General features: G+C 64.5%; 2 protein-coding genes across 2 annotated transcripts; one reads left to right on the top strand and one right to left on the bottom strand.

Annotated features, from left to right (window-relative positions):
• Window position 1: 1 nt before the first annotated feature.
• On the bottom strand, window positions 2-8363 carry CHLRE_07g316850v5 (uncharacterized protein). Its single transcript, XM_043063890.1, has 18 exons — window positions 8109-8363; window positions 7991-8020; window positions 7366-7730; window positions 6928-7028; window positions 6658-6712; window positions 6155-6277; window positions 5788-5895; window positions 5379-5500; window positions 4900-5065; window positions 4547-4696; window positions 4033-4314; window positions 3642-3761; window positions 3209-3376; window positions 2825-2935; window positions 2396-2565; window positions 1946-2170; window positions 1280-1581; window positions 2-970 (listed from the first exon to the last, which is right to left on the bottom strand). Exons 1-18 carry the CDS (start codon window positions 8122-8124, stop codon window positions 636-638), a joined length of 2949 nt encoding a protein of 982 aa, XP_042922458.1. The 5' UTR covers window positions 8125-8363; the 3' UTR covers window positions 2-635.
• A 400-nt stretch (window positions 8364-8763) lies between these two features.
• On the top strand, window positions 8764-10829 carry CHLRE_07g316800v5 (uncharacterized protein). The gene is made up of 2 exons (XM_001700940.2): window positions 8764-9045; window positions 9144-10829. Exons 1-2 carry the CDS (start codon window positions 8982-8984, stop codon window positions 10550-10552), a joined length of 1473 nt encoding a protein of 490 aa, XP_001700992.2. The 5' UTR covers window positions 8764-8981; the 3' UTR covers window positions 10553-10829.
• Window positions 10830-16196: the final 5367 nt, after the last annotated feature.

The following is a 16196-nucleotide window of genomic DNA, read 5'->3' as shown; positions in this document are numbered from 1 at the left end:
ACATTACCGCCCACCCTCGCCAGCGGAGTGAGCAATTGCAACAACATAACACGAGTGGAGTCATTGGTCCAAGTCATGCGGGTTAGGAAGTACCCGCCCGTTTATGCCGCCACGCTCCCTCTTCACGTCCGATCCTGGCTCTATGCCAGCATGCATGCCTCTAGGCTCTTCACGTCGAAATGTCAAGCACTCGAGACCCGGAAGCGCATTGGCGCTTCCCACACGCCACCTGCTCTGCTCAATGGGCAGTTTCAGTACGGTCTGCCATGCGGCTCGGCCTGCATGCGACCACACACCTCCTTGCCTGCACACCCGCGGCCTTGGCCAGGGGTTCAGGCCCTTCGGCACACGTTCCCAGCTTCCCGACACACCGCAAGCGTGTCAATTCAACCAGCCGCGTGCTCAGTTGGGCACGCGGGGTATTATAGCCAAGGCGATACATCACATCACATTACGTCCCTTCGGTCAACGTTGGCTGACCTTACCCTTTCCTTTAGGACATCAAGCCACCACAGAATCGCTCACCACACCAAACCACTGCAACATGCCACTGCCGCCCGCTACGGCGCTGGCGGCTCTCACCTCACCCCCCGAATCCAACCCGAACCCGCATGTCACATCCGCCCTCAGCCCCTCTACGCCGCCAGCACCGCCGCCGCCAGCACCGCCGCCGCCTGCGCCGCCGCCGCCTCAGCCTCCTTGGCAGCCGCAGCGCCGCCCTGGGCCGGCGCCTGCTGCGCTGGCCGGTTCACGGATCGCACGGTGTTGGTCAGCTGGTCAAACACCACCAGGTCATCCAGCTGACGCAGCGCGTTGATCAGCGCGGCGCGGCTGACGCCACCCGCCGCAGCCTTGCGCGGCGCGGCGGCGCCGCCCTGCTGCTGCTGCTGCTGCTGGGCCTGCTGCTGCAGCTGGTGGTTGAGGTCGCGGAGGAGGTCGTCCAGCGACAGCGCGTGGTGCAGGCGCGTGTCTGTGGGGTGGGGTTGGGTAGGCCAAGGTAGGAAAGGAGCCATAAGCAAGCTTAGCAGGAGCAGATATGCACGGTCAGCTCCCGAGTGCATGGCGGGCTAGTAGGACCTACACTCCAGTGCTTCAGTTTCCACCGGGCCTCGCTCACCGACCACCGAGCCCTAGCCGCAGAGCCGCCGTGCCGCAAGACGAATCCCAACTCACCCACACTTTCACCACTTGCACATTCGTACGCATCGTGTCGAAGCCTCCCCTTAACACACACACACACAAACACTCACACGCTCCATCACCACCCCGCCACACTCACTCTGGAAGAAGGCGCGCAGCTCCTCGGGCAGCGCGCGCGCCGCCTCACGCTGCGCCGCGGTGGTGCCCGTGTACAGAGTGTCCAGATCAGGCCGCCCGTCGCCGCCGCCCGCGCCGCCGCTGGTGCTGCCGGCCATGGCGCCGTACCACAGCCGTACGGCCTCCGCCACGTCATCGCGGCGCACGTGGGCGTCCAGGCGCATGCGCGCCAGGGACTCGGCGATGCGGATGAGGGACTCCAGCTGGCGGGGCGTGGCCATGACCACCTTGCGCTCGCGGCCGTCGCGGCGCAGCGTCTGGTAGCTGTGGGAGGGAGGGGCAGGGGGGGAGCGCGGGGGCGGGAGGGGGAGGGGGAGGCGGGGGATGGGGATGGCAGGGAGGAAGGAGGGAGAGAGGGGTGTGCGAGCTGAGGGCGAGGCAACAGGGGTGCCATCGGGTGCAGTCCAATAGGGGCAACGCATGCGGGAGGCCCAACCGCGCGCCCCCATGCCACCACGCCGTTGTGCTTTGCCCACTACGCACAAGCTACTACCACCCCTCCCTTCAGCCTCCTCCCGCCAAAACCCCAACCACTCCCTCCCCCGCCCCGCCCTGCCCCCGCTAGCTTGCATCGGGTTCGTGTCACTGTGGGCTGGAATATACAAACCTCTTCCCCCCGCCGCCTCACCGCGTGACCAGCTCCTCCGCCGCCTCGTCGCTCAGCTTGGGCTGGCAGCGCGCGCGCGCGTACGCCACGTACTTCTTGAGCAGGTCGGGCGAGATGAGGTCGCCGGCGCCGGCGGTGCGGCTGCGGTCGGTGGAGCCGGGGTGGAACAGCGACACCAGGTGGCGGGCCAGGCGGCGGTCGCGCTGCTCCTCGTAGCGATCCAACACCAGGTAGATCAGGTCGAACCTGGGGGTGGGGGCGGTTGATGTGTGAGTGTTTGTGTGGCGGTTAACGGTTGGTGCGGTTGCGGTGGTTGTTGAAGGGGTGGTTATGCGTGCTGGGGTGGTTGGTTGGTATGGTCAGGTGAGTGGGGAGGTGTTGGTGGAGATGGGTTGTGGCAGGTGACGGCACTGCCGTGGCGGCGTCACAATGCCAACGATCCGCAGCCCCCTCCCCCCTCTCCGGCCGCACCTGGTGAGCAGCGTGGGCGGCAGGTTGATGTTCTCGGCGATGGACATGTTGGGGTTGTAGCGGCTGCCGATGGGGTTGGCGCAGGCCAGCACGGAGCAGCGCGCGTTGAGGGTGGAGATGAGGCCGGCCTTGGCCACCGACACGGTCTGCTGCTCCATGGCCTCGTGCAGCTGTGCAGAAGAGTTGGGCGGGTTGAGTCGGTTGGGTGGGGATGGGGGATGGAGCCATAAAGGCAGGGGTGGAGCGGGTTTGGCGGGTGAGCGGGTTGGGGTGGGCTGCCACGGAAGGTGAGGCCGTGTCAGGGGTCGCAGCCAAACGCATGGAAACCCCTCCAAGCCGCGCCATGGTGATTCGTGACCGCCGAGGCGCTCTGGGCCACGTGCTTCCGGCTAGCAAGCCACTTGCCGAATGCCCCGCCCCGTCACGCACCATGCTGCGGGCGCTGTCGCTCATCTTGTCGAACTCATCGATGCAGCACACGCCGCGGTCTGACAGCACCAGCGCACCCGACTCCAGCACCATCTCCTTGGTCTCGGGGTCCTGGCGGTGGCAGCAGTGGCGGAGGGCAGCAGTGGCGGAACGCAGCAGGTTGGCCGCCGGGGCATTTCGCGATGCTCGATCCACTCACCCGGACAGGACTCCCAGGACGGGAAAGGAATGCACGACCTGCTATCTCGTCTGCCTCTCGGCCCTCTTTCCGAGTGCTTTCGTATACACACACACACACACACACACACACACACACACACACACACACACATCAGTCGACACGCGCACGCACTTCCGTTCTCTACCTTTCTGGGCCCGCCTCACCTTGGTGACGTAGGCGGTGAGGCCCACCGCGGAGCTGCCCTTGCCGCTGGTGTAGATGCCGCGCGGGGCGAGCTTGTGCACGTAGGTCAGCAGCTGCGACTTGGACACGGAGGGGTCGCCCACCAGTAGCACGTTGAGCTCGCCGCGGATCTTGCCGCCGGGGAACGCCTGCGCAGGCCGGGGGGTGCGGGAGGAATGCCACGCGTCAGTAGGTGTGCTATCGAGCAGAAGGAGAGAGGCATACATGATTGCGCGTGCGCCTGGTGGATGGCAGCGAGCGATTCAGTGCTCATGCAGACCGCCAAGCCGCAGTGTCCCGCATACGGTACAGACGACAACACACACGTCAGCTGCCCACGGATCCCCTTCTGTGCTCTCTCATACACACGGCAGCTGGGCCCGTCCGCCCCGGTCCCCCTCGCCCGCTCCCCACCTTGCTGCAGCCGCCAAACAGCTGGCACAGCACTCCCTTCTTGATGTCGTCCATCTCCCAGATGTTGGGCGCCAGGCTCGCGATCAGGCGCTGCGTCAGCCGCGGGTCCGCGGCCAGCTCCTGCACAGCAGCAGGGGGCGGAGGTGGGGGCAGGAGGAGCAGGGCAGGTGGGCAGGGCGGGAGGCAGGAAAGGAGCGAGGCCAGGGGGTCACAGTGGGGGTGCGCGGTGGTGGGCAGCCACGTACAGATGAAACCGAGGCCCTGCACCAGGCTGGGAAAAGAGAGCAGTCCGCATCGAGTCTGGCAGATACAGAAGAGTCCATAATACAAGGAGCACCCGGATCTGGCGGGCTAACAACGAGCGCCTCCCTGCCCGGAGTCCCCGCCCCACCTTGATCTGTCCCTCCACCTCGCGAAGCTCCTCGGCCGTGATGTTCTCAATGGCCACAAACTGCTCATCGCTGGCAGCGGCCGGGTCCGCCTGCGTCTCCGTGACCGGCGGCTCGCCGCTTTGCGAGTCAGCGGGCGTGTTGGGGCAGGACAGCACAGTGGGCTCCGCCTCAGCCGCGGCGGCGTCGGCGGCGCCGCCGGCGGCGCTGAAGAGGCGGCGGGACTCGTCGCGGTGCACGTGCACCACATCCACGTAGGTGCGGAACATGGCGTACAGCGCGGCCTGCAGGCGGAGGCGGAAATGGGTGGGCGGGCGGGCGAAGGGGCGGGGGAAGGGGTACGCAGGTCAGGCCAAACGCTCCAGGCCAAACGTGGAGTTGCTACGACTGGCAAATCAAGCGAATGAACGCCAGCGGATGCCAGAGGCGTTGCACTGTTCTGACCGCTGCACAACTCACAGCCCATACCACACACCCCACGTCGCACCACACACGCCCCCGACGGGCACTACGCACCTGGCGCGGGTTGGCGCGCACGGCCGCGGCGCGGTAGATGCCTGTGATGGTGACGCGGTCTCCGGGCCGCGCCACGTCCACCAGCGTGTCGTACGAGTACAGCGTCACGCCCATGGGCGTCTCGCCCTCGGGGATGTCGTTGGGGCTCTCCTGCGGGGTATGGGGTGTGTGGGAGCGGGGCGTGTGTGTATCTATGTGCGTGTCTATGTGGATTCGTGTGATTCTGTGTGCTCGTGGAACACCGAAAACGGAACTGGACATGTTTACAAATCCATGTTCTTCTATTCCACACACTTGCACAGACCCCAGGCCCCGCCTCACACACACACACGCACGCCACCCGCACCCCGCACCTGCATCTTGACCAGCTGCTTGTCCGTGTACTGGCCCTTGTTGTGCTGCAGCGCCATGCTCCACTTCTTCTTGCAGCCCGCGCAGCCGGTGGGGTCCTCCACGCGCCCGCCCACGTTGGGCGCCGCCACCTCTTGGCCGCACGCCGCGCACTCGAACACCGCGTAGCTGCGTGCGAATGCCGTAGCAGTGTGTGCATGTGTGTCAAGAAAGGACAGAGGGAAGGTGTCGACATTGCGTCTAAATCCAGAGTGTGTGTGTGTGTGTGTGTGCATGTTTTGAACATGTGCTTGTGTCGGTCGCCACCCACCGTCGCCCCTGCACGTCACATGAGCAAACACCCCGTCGTGGGAGCCACGTCCCTGCCCCTCCCTCCCTCCCCCTTCCCCAAAACCCCAAGCCCCCGGGTTTCAGCCCCCGGGTTTCAGCCAGAGCTTCGCACCACCTGCCTCGCCGCCCAGCCCCCAGCCCCCTGTCTCACCGCAGGTTGGGGATGATGGCGGAGGTGCGCGTGACCATGCCCTTGATGCACACCAGCTTGTCGATGTCCGAGGGGTCCAGGTCGCGGATGTGCTTCACCGCAGCCAGGTTGTAGGGGCGGCACTGCGCAGGCGGAGGAAGGGGCAGGAGCGGGAGGGGGCGGTGGTGCGGTGGCGCACAGGAGTGAGCTAGGCACGTCACATGGGAACGGGCCCTGGACCTCGCGGTCCTTTCAGCCAATTCGCATTTACCCATGCCTGCCCTTCCCCCAACATCTAGACACGCCCTGCGCACCCGTTTTTCGACACGCCCTGGACACCTGAAGTTTACTCTACAGTTCCAAACACTCCGCCTCTCTTCGCCTCTCCCTCCATCCACCCCCACCCTCCGCTCTTCCCCCCTCCACCCACCACCAGCATGCACAGGTCCATGGCCTGCTGCCGGTCCAGCAGCTCCGGCTCAAAGTCCAGGTCCTTCACAGCCACCTCGCGGACCACCTCGTCCAGCACGCAGTGCACCTGCACGTGTGTGTATGTGGGGGGAGGCAGCCGAGGGGGGCGGAGCGGGTCCGTGTAGGTGAGTGTGGCGCAAAGTGCAGGCAAGGAAAGAGGAAGGACGGTGCAGCGCAGTGCGGTTCTTGCCATTGACCTTTGAACATGCTAGAGATAGAAGCAAGTAGCTCCTCCCTCTCCACACCTCCCCCCCGCACCACTTATTTCCTTGCCCATAACCCGCTACCCCACTGCCCCCACCCGACCCCACCCTCCACTCCCCCACCTCGCGCGGGAAGTCCACCAGTGTCTCGTACAGGCTGGCGTGCGGCGCGGTGCCGGTCTCCGGGTCCACCGCCCGCATGTCGGCCGTGTCCACATTCACAGACGTCTCGCCCGCCTCGATGGCCTGCGTGCGGGGGCGTGTGCGCGCGTGTGTGTGTGTGTGTGTGCGCGCGTGTGTGTGTGGTGGTGGGGTGTGTGTGAAAAGCAGCCCAAACCAAACCGAACCCAATGCAACGACGAGGAGAGGGGGTTGAAAAGATGGCTGGAAAAGCGGTGCAGGATGCAATGAAGACTGCAGACGGAGTGGGGGTAGTTTAATCCGATTCCAAGTGAATCAAGACCCAGGGGGGCGTGTGAGTATGGTGATTGTGTCAGCTCATGGTGCTTTTCCTGTCGCAACCTTTTAGGTTTATGGCCCTTCAGCATTGGAGGAACATCCTTCGCGTAAACACAGTCATCGTGTCACCCTCATACCGCCACCCCTCCCCATCCGCCACCGCTCACCTCCTTGATGATCTGCACGTACTTGGGTACCGAGCCCGCGGCGGCGCCTGCGGGCCTGTGGCAGCAGTAGTAGCAGCAGCAGTAGCAGCAGTAGCACTGTGTCACTACATGTACATGGCAGTAGCAACGGCTAGCAATGTGCAGCCACCCAAGGCAGCCGCCATCCAAGGCAACCCCTGGCACACGCGACCGGCATTCCTCGGGCTCCCACTCTGCGCCCCAACTTGAAGTCCCCATGCACTTCATCTCGTTACTGCCCCGCCGACCGACCTGTACTGCCTGATGAACGCCTCAATCTGGCTGCGCAACTGGCGCGAGTTGATGTTGGTGCCCCACACGTACGTGCCGTCATCCACCGCCGCGTCCACAGCCTGCGCGGTTGTTTCACAAGCAACCCGTGCAGCCACGCGACAAGCAGTGACATACACAGGCAGGTACGGTGTGGTGCTAGTTGAGGTAGAGGTCAGGCCTGCAGTATTGACTTGTGCGCTCTGCACCAACACGAAAGCGTAGCCAACCCAGCCACAACCCTGCAATGCGAGCCGCCCCAAACCTACGCCTCTGGCATCATAAACCGCCCCCGTCCCCCCAGCCCCTGCCGGACACAAACCACTCATGAAGTGATATCGGCTCAGTTCTATCCCAGCCCTTGCACTTCCTAACACAAACCTCTCAACACGAAGCTCCAAACAACGAACCCGCGCTCACCGGCGGCAGCTCCCTGTCGTCCTCGTTCAGGGCGCCCGGCAGCACAGTGCTGACGGAGGCGGTGCGCTGCGGCTTGGCGGCAGTGCCCACACGCACGTTGGGCCGCGCCATGGCGCCGCCGCCAAGCTCGCCGCGGTTGTGGCCGCGAGGCAGCGGCGTCGCCGCGCCGTGCTGCGCACCCGCCGTGGCGTCGCTTGCACCCTGCTGCTGCACGCTGCCGCTGGGCTGGGGCTGCGCCTGCTGCTGGTGGGCCGCGGGCGTGCCCTGCTGCGAGCCTGGCGCGTCGGCGTTGCCCAGCCCCGAGGCGGTGCGGGCGCTGTTGGCGGGCTGCTGCTGCTGCTGGGGCGCGTCCTCCTCCATGGGGTCTGTTGGCGTGAGGGCATGCAGAAAGGCTTTGTCAACTTTGGGAGACCTGCAGCGCGGTAGCAGCTGGACCCCCGCGCTTGCGCCTGCAGCGCTTCAAATTCCTAAGCATAATAACTCGTGCGTGCAACTGGGATGAGTATAAGGCAAGCGACACGCTGTGACTTCGCCGGGCGCTAATTTCCCGCCTGAGCCAACAGCAAGGCTTTCGGTCCCCGGGCCTGGTATAGACAGTGTCACATGCTTTAAGAATGCTACTGACCTGCACCTGCGCCACGCGAGCCACCGGGGCCTACGCAAAACGAGTCCAATTGGAAGGTCAGCTCTCCACTGCCAAGTTTGAGTATGGCAAGCTGCGCTGACTGCAAATTACAACTCACTGTTGGCTGCAGACATTGTTCTGCTTGGAGCCCTACTCGCGAGAGACCAAAGACAGCACCGAGTTCAAAAATGCAGACGCGCGAAGTATGGACACGTTCAACAAGTCGTTACTTGTAAGAGGCCTATACGTACACCACAAACCCTTGTGATACACAGTATATCTGGGCCTGGTCAGGAAGGGCAGCTGAGGGGACGGGCGCAAAAAGCCCGCGAATTGCAGACCAATGCGGTTTCGGGGCCTGTAGAGTTTTGGGCGCAGAAGGACAGGCGTAGTTGTATTCTATACCGACTATCCCTAACATGCAACGGAGCGCTGCGGCAGCTCTTGAGGTTGGCTGACATGCACACATGTTGAAGAGCCGTCACCTCATTCGTGAGTGGCTGGAACCCGTGCCCTTCCTGGGTGCTGCCCTGGGTGCTCCCTCAATGCAGACACATTGGGGTGTCACGTCAAGGGCTACCTGGTCACCTCGGGTCGTCACCAACGGCCTACATGCGGCCCCGAAGCCCGTGCGTGGCACAAACCCAGGCTAACCCAACACGGCGTAGGCGCGGCCAACAGCTCCCCGTCCGGACAACTCTCCCCAGTCTACTTGCTACCCCAAATGCATTTGTATGCGTATCTCAATGCCCGTTCGCCTCGCCTGTTAGCCTGTCCTTGCTTTCGCATTGGAAGCATGCACCCCCCCCAGCATTGATAGCAAGGCGTCGATGTGAAAATACGCCCACGTATTGACCGTTATGATACTTAAAGCGCTTAGGACATACAGTTCGGGAACAGCTGCTGCGAGTCAGGCTGCGAGTAATAGTGAGCGCAAGCAAAGCATTAACCAAAGCCGCTTCCGGGATAACGTTGAGCGACTTCCCGAACGATGACGAGGGGCAAACGCAAGCAAGCCAATCAGCAGGAAACTCCGCCCACCGACATCAAAACTGGTGCGGATGTCGATCGTTCAGTTGTCCAGGCCCGCTCATTTGGCTGCCAGCGTGTGTATCATCATCATGGTGATATCTACACACTGTTCGCGCTGCAGGCAAAGACGCGCTGGTGAAGCGGCGGCGACGCAGCCCCAGCCCGGACGCAGCCGCGGACTCGCCGCGCCAACCCGAGCCGCCAGCACAGCAACCCGCACGCACCGGCCGCCGCGGACAGGAGCGCGGGGCAGCCGCCGTAATCACTGACGCCTCAGGCGGCAGCGGCTCCGCAGCAGCTGGAGCCCCCGCCCCTGCCGTGCACCGCCAGCCGCAGGCGGCGGCCGCGGCAACGGCCGCTGCCGCCGCCCCGGCTGCAGCCACCAGAGCTGATGCGTTCTACCCCGCCCCCTCCGGCCTGGGTCCTGAGGATCAGCAGCTGTACGGCTGCCAGTTGCGCTACCTGCTGATGGAGCAGCAGCGGCTGCTGCGGCAGCAGGGCCGCGTGGCGGAGCAGCTGCGGCAGCTGCTGGCCGGCGGCAGGCCGCTGCCGGGGCTGCTGGCGGCGCTGGAGCAGCAGCAGGGGCAGCAGCATGAAGCGATGTGTGGAGCCGCACAGGAAGCAGGGCTGGCGGGGCTGGCAGGGGCAGCAGAAGGCGCGGCGGCTGCGGCCGTACAGCAGCCTGCACCTGCTGCAGCAGCAGGAGCGGCAGCAGCAGCAGTCGGCGTGGCAGAGCTGTTGCTACAGCCAGTGCAGTCACAGCCGGCGGAGGGGACCGCTATGGCCCAGGCTGTAGCAGCTGCGGCTGCGCCGGCCGCAGCAATGGCGGGGGCGGGAGTGGGCGCTGCCGCACCTCCCGGTATGGTGCTGCTGGTGGTGAACAACGCGGGAGGCTTGTCGGGGCCGGGCCCAGCAGGGCTACAGCAGCTGCCGCCGGTGCCACCCCCGCGCCGCAACTGGCAGTGGCGCCGGGATGGAACTCAGCTGCAGGACCCGCAGCAGCAGCAGCAGCAACAACAACAGCAGCAGCAGGCGCCAGAGCAACAAGTGCAGCAGCCACCACAGGCGCAGCCACAGACGCAGCAGCGGCGTCGGATACCCGACCCGCCTCCACAGCGGGTGGCGCAGACTGGGGCGGGGCTAGCTGGTGCCGGCGGCAGCAGCAGCGGCAGCGGCGGGCGTGCTACAGCTCGTGTGCGCGGCACTGCTGATGCCGGTGTTGCCGCGGCAGGCACCGCCGACGCAGCTGGTGGAGCCAGGTCCCGCCGCTCGGGCTCCCGAGCCAGGTCTGATGCGGCCGCTGAGGCTACTGCGGCGGCAAGTGCGGTGGGCCGAAGGAAGGTGCGCGTGAAGGAGGAGCGCGGCTCCGAGCCGATCATTCCCGGCCTGCCGTTCACGATCGAGGAGTTCCGCAAGCTGCAAAAGCAGCTGCAGGAGCAGCAGAGGGAGATCGAGGAGGCGGAAGAGCGCGAGGCCGAAGAGCAAGCGCAACGGATTCGTCGGGTCATGCAGGAGTTGTTGGGCATGTAGGGGGTTTGAGGAGCTTCGATGCTGCAGGTCGGCGGAGGCGGGAGCTAGCATGGGCATAGGAGGAAAGAGAGGCGGGAGAGGGCTGGAAGAGAAGTCGCGCCAAGGAATGGGGATGCAGAGTCCAGATGCGTGGCTGCTGACCGGCTTGGCAGCAGGGGCGCTATGGCTGGGGCGGGCTGGCGCTGTGGGGCTGGCGGATTATGCACGCATTTAGACAATCAGCGGCTTTGTAGTGGACGGGCTAGCGTTGATTGCAGGAGTGAGGCCGATGCATCATGCATGGTGCAGGTCGATTGCGTCGTGGCTTTACATACGGCGGAGAGTGTGGTGGGTCAGGCTAAGGGAGAAACGCAGGGGCGGCAGAGGCGTGGCGGCCCGCAATTGCGTGCACCTCTTGTCGCCAGTATGCCAATGCAGGGCCAGAGCTTCCGGTCCGGTCCTGTTGCGCGAGAGGTAGTGAAGGTAGCGCCGCTGGGCCCCTGGCAGAGCGCACCGGCCGCACCCTGTCAGGCGTGCGTACTCTCTTAACGTGTTATGGCATTGTTAAGAATACATACGACCAGCGTTTGACTATCTGTTTGTCATGCCAATATCATGAGTGCATACTGCATGTACGGTTGCCATTGCCGTGATGTGTGCAATCGCTGCGGCTAGTATCACCAGCACCCGTCCCACAACTGCCGTGCGCAACCTAATGCGGCCATTATTGTGATACGGTACCGAAGATGCTTTGAATGCTAAATGCGAACCACGATGCATTGCAGCTTGAGGCAGGGCTTCCATGCGCAGCACACCCGCCGCAGTCACCACGCCCTGCCGGCGTGCCCCCACATGCAATACACACTGCACCCCCCTTTCCCCTAGCGCTTCCCTACAACACGTCACCATCAAGGGACAAGAAAAGGTGGCTCTCCCTTGCAAGGGAAAAGTGGGCTGTGCCGCCACGCCACGTCCTCCGTCTGAGGCCGAAGGTTCCGATACTAGCCTCATCTCCCGGACATAGCCGGGGTCGGTTTGTACAGGCACCGCCCGCCATATGTGCCCAGTCGCGCCCAGCTATCAAGCACTAGTGCAGCAGGCAGCAGGCCAACCAGACAGCAAGGAAAACACCCCTGCCGCTGCAGCTGACTGCCCGCTACGCCATCCTCGTCAGCACAGGTCGCTAACCAGACAACACCGGCAGGTCTCAACCTGCGCGCCGGCGCCGCTTTGAAGGCGGCGCCGCGCTGTCCTCCTCCACGTGGCCTTGCCCGCCCCCTCTGCTCCGAACATGCGCGCCGCCACTGCCGCTGGGCCCAGGGCCGCCCGTGCCGCCACCACCACCGGGCCCAACGCCGTGGCCGCTGCTGTTGCCGCCGGTAGGCGCGGTGCCACCGCCGCCGCCACCGCCGTCTCCAGGCCCTGCACCGCCGCCACCGCCACCGCCACCGCCACCGCCGCCGCCAGGCCCTGCACCGCCACCGCCGCCAGCAGGTCGCAGGGCTGCAGGCCGCGGTTTGCCAAGCAGCATCTCCATCAGCGCGTGCCGCATGTTTGTAGCCGAGTTGGCATCGCGGCCCTGCAGTTCAACATGCAAACAGGGCGTGTGTCATCCCATGTGTCATCCCGTGTGTCACCCCGTATCATCTCCAAACCGCCCTGTGTCATCCCGTGTCATCCCGTGTCATCATCTCCAAACCGACCTGCCGCCCCAAACCTGCCCCAAACCTGCCATCCCACTTACCCACACAGTCCCGCAGTGTTGGCACACTTGGACGTCGCGGGCACGCGAGCCACCAAACGGAATCACAACTTCCAGGCAGCGCTGCCCGTTACCAAGCAGGCGCCGTCCGCACTTCGCACACACCTGCTCAGACACAGAGATAGGTTTGGGCCAGGTAAGGTACGTGTGCATTGAGCGTTGTGCGCATTGCTTTGTGAAGATCACAGCGTACCTGGCTGGTGTAGTATTCGTCCACGTAGACCACCAGGTGGGCGTACTTGTCCACCAGCAGACGCAGCAGCGCCCGGTTTGGGCCCCTGCCTGACCTGAATTGCGAAGTAAGTGAGTGAGTGGGTGAAGGTGAGTGGGTGAGTGAAGGTGGGTGAGTGAGTGCGTTGCTGAGCGAGTGGCCGGGTGAGTGAGTGGCTGCGTTAGCCAAGGACCAGAGCCGCTGCCTGACCTGCTGACGCAGCCGCCGTGGCCAGTGTTGGCGTTGCCCCAGCCGACGATGACCTCCTCCTTGGGCCTTCCCCCAGCCAGCTGCTGCGCCGTTTGCTCGAGGACCTGGACGGGCATGACGTTGTGCGGTGACTTGTTTGCATGAGCTGTACAGGGCACGCTTGCAACCTGGGACAGACGGAGTTAGCAACCAACGCGCACCTTCTGGCTGCGAATGTAAACAGTCAAGCGCCACCGCCGCTGGCCCCACTGCCGGTAATGGCGCAGGAGCTGCCACAGCCCTATCCCACCGCTGCCGCCGTATAGGTACTGAATGCGGCGTGTGTGGTCAGCTGCATACGCCACCCGCGCACTTGGGATCCCGGCCTGCCACCGCTGGAGCGCTGGCTGCTCCTGCAGACGCGCCTCCTGCCAACGCTGGCGCTCTGATTGGCCAGTGCGCTTGCGGTAACCAGCACCAGACACACGCGCGTAGCACTTGCGCTGCTCCCTGCGCCGCTTGGTCGCCGCATGCCTCTGCTTCCGCGAACGGCGGCCGCGCCAACCGCGCGGCTTTCGCCGCCACCGCCCACGGGCACACCCTCGCCTCCCGCGCCCCCTCGACTGCCCCCGCTGGCGCTTCCGCCACACATTAGCGCGCCCGACCCCACGAAGCCGCCGCTGCCGCCGCCGGCGCTTTGCCCGCTCCCTGCGCCGCTCTCGCAGAGGCCGGGTAGGGCCTTGCGCCAATTGCTGACGCTCGGCCTCTGGGATGTCTCTCGGGCCGGCCCACAGCCGTACGGCGTGCGCAGGGTGCTGGTGGCTGTGCGGGCTGAAGTCGGCCAGGTAGTCGACGCAGGCCACCAGGTAATTGACGCAGCCCGGGTCCACGGCTACAACGCGCATGGCCTTGAGGGCATCTGGTGTGTATTGCGCAAGCGCCTGGCCAGCAGCAACCACGCCAGGAACCGGATTGTTCCCTGGCGCTCTTCCCGGTCCGTCAAGGTAGCTGCTGCCGTCGCTGTCGCTGCTGCCGTCGCTGCTGTTGCCGTCGCTGCTGTTGCCGTCGCTGCTGCTGCTGCCGTCGCTGCTGCTGCTGCCGTCGCTGCTGCTGCTGCCGTCGCTGTCGCTGCTGCCGTCGCTGTCGCTGCTGCCGTCGCTGTCGCTGCTGCCGTCGCTGCTGCTGCCGTCGCTGCTGCTGCTGCCGTCGCTGCTGCTGCCGTCGCTGCTGCTGCTGCCGTCGCTGCTGCTGCTGCCGTCGCTGCTGCTGCCGTCGCTGCTGTTGCCGTCGCTGCTGCTGCTGCCGTCGCTGCTGCTGCTGCCGTCGCTGCTGCTGCCGTCGCTGCTGTTGCCGTCGCTGCTGCTGCTGCCGTCGCTGCTGCTGCCGTCGCTGCTGCTGCCAGCAGCGTCGGTAAGCGTCACACAGGCGGCCGCGCCATCCGTGCGCATGAAGTACGCGAAGGTGCCACCACCGCGCTCTAGGCGCTTCAGCCAGTCGAAGTCGAAGCCACAATCCCGCCACGCGTCGTGATGCGCCGGCGCGCCTGCTGCTTGCTGCACATTGGCGAACGCTTTCCAACCACCAGCGTGTTTTGCAGCGGCAGTGGCCGCCTGCCAAACAGCCGTGGCGTTCGACCCCAGCAGCTCAGCTCCGGCGGCGGCGTACTCGGCTGCTGCAAGCTGTTTGTGGTTGACGAGGAGTTCCTGTGTCAGTGGCATGAGCACAATGGTTACGGGCTACTGTTTGGACGGGATTGCTGTACGAACTAACTCGGAGGGTGGTATCAAGCAAGCAAGCCACTAAGCACAAAACACACCTGGATGATGGTGTTGGTCAGCGGGATGTGCAGCGGCATGCTGCTGGCCTCGATGATCAGCGCGTACGTCTGCGCCCGCTTCATGGCGAAGTTGGCTGATTGCACCTCACCCGGTGGCGCAGGTGGATTGGCCGTCTTTAGCCGCTCGTAGACAGTGGCCAACCACCTGCACGATTGCGCACACACGACCTCTGGGCCTCTGCACACATACCAGCATGCAAAGGGATACGCATGTACACCCAGGACTGCACACCTGCGGATGGGCTGCAGGCCACACAGGAGGTCGGCAGCAGCACTGACCAGGCAGAGCGGCTCACGCTGCAGGAGGCCCCGGCTGCCGCGCTGGATAGGCCAGATGCCACGGGCCGTCCACGCAGCCACCAAGGGCGCCACAGTGGCATTGGCACGAGCCAGCAGCGCATCTGGCACCGCCAGGCCGCCGAGGTCTGCCTCTGTCAGTGGTAGCTGCCGCCAGCCCATCAGCGCCGCAGTCATTAGGCCGGCTAAGGCCTTCCTTGCCTTGGCTGTAACGTGCACCTGTTGCCGACGGGGAGTTACAGACATCATTAATTAGCAGGGGGGCAAACAACGGCAGCCTCAGAGCACAACCCAGCCTGACCCAGGATACAATCAGATAGACTGCATCTACAAAGAAGCTGAGCACACCCCAATGCCCACCTGGTCCTCCTCGTCCTCCTCGTCCGTCTCTGCTCCGCCCTCGTTGCCCGCCTGCGGCTGACCAAGCGCCATGCCCGCTAGTCCCCCCAGCGGCACCTCATCGTCGTTCACCTCCAGCTTCGCACGACAGTACTTGCGAACCCATTTGGGAAAGTTCGCCCTGTAGTGCTGCTCCAGGTTGGTGAGGACGTCTTGAAGCAGGTGGTGCACCAGCTGCGACAGGAAACGACAGGGCATATGTCAAAGACATGAGGCATTCACGACCGCGGTCCCAGGGAGTGACCCGTACCTGGTGGTGCGCCGTGATGTCGATGGCCGGGCCACCCGTGTCCTCGCTCAGCAGCGGTGCAAAGTGCGCATCGTAGAAATGCGACAGGAGGCTTTGGCGTTGGCGACGATGCGTGGACGTTGTGATGAGCGCCGCGGACTCCTGCAGCAGGTTGATGTCGATGGTTGGCACACGCCGGTGGAAGACGTGCTGTTGTGGCGAGACGTCAGCCCGCTCGCGCACTGCGGGCATTGGGAAGCAACCAGCAGGTCAATGATACCTGCGCATAATGCGCTCTAGCATAAAGCGCTCTAGACTTAATGCTTACGTCCTTGACGCCGCGCAGCCAGTCCGCACTGCTCCCGCCACTTGGTGTCGCAGACCGCGCAGTGGAAGGCGGGGTCCGTTCGGCAGACGACGAAGTGCCGCAGGAAGTCCAGCAGGCGGTACCGAAGGGGCCTGGCCACAAAATCTACCTTGAACCTAATTGCTGCGAGCGTTGCCTCGTCCTTGCAAACGCTTCGCAGCGACACCTTACGGGTGCTATTGTTCTGAACCATTATGAACGTTAGGGGTGTGGGAGCCGGCCCACACCCCTAACACGGGCAAGGTTGGGCGGACTTCAGAATTGTTTGGCCTGTGCTACGGCTACAAGGGTGCGAAGGGGAAAGTTTGAAGTTGGCAACTCTTCCTTTGTGGAATCCGCGTGACAGGGCTGCTTTCCTTGCGACCTCGCGACCT

This window comes from Chlamydomonas reinhardtii, chromosome 7, assembly GCF_000002595.2.
Source record: "Chlamydomonas reinhardtii strain CC-503 cw92 mt+ chromosome 7, whole genome shotgun sequence".
NCBI lineage: Eukaryota > Viridiplantae > Chlorophyta > Chlorophyceae > Chlamydomonadales > Chlamydomonadaceae > Chlamydomonas > Chlamydomonas reinhardtii.
Note: the sequence above shows the minus strand (reverse complement) of the source record. Positions and strands in the feature narration are given on the sequence as shown.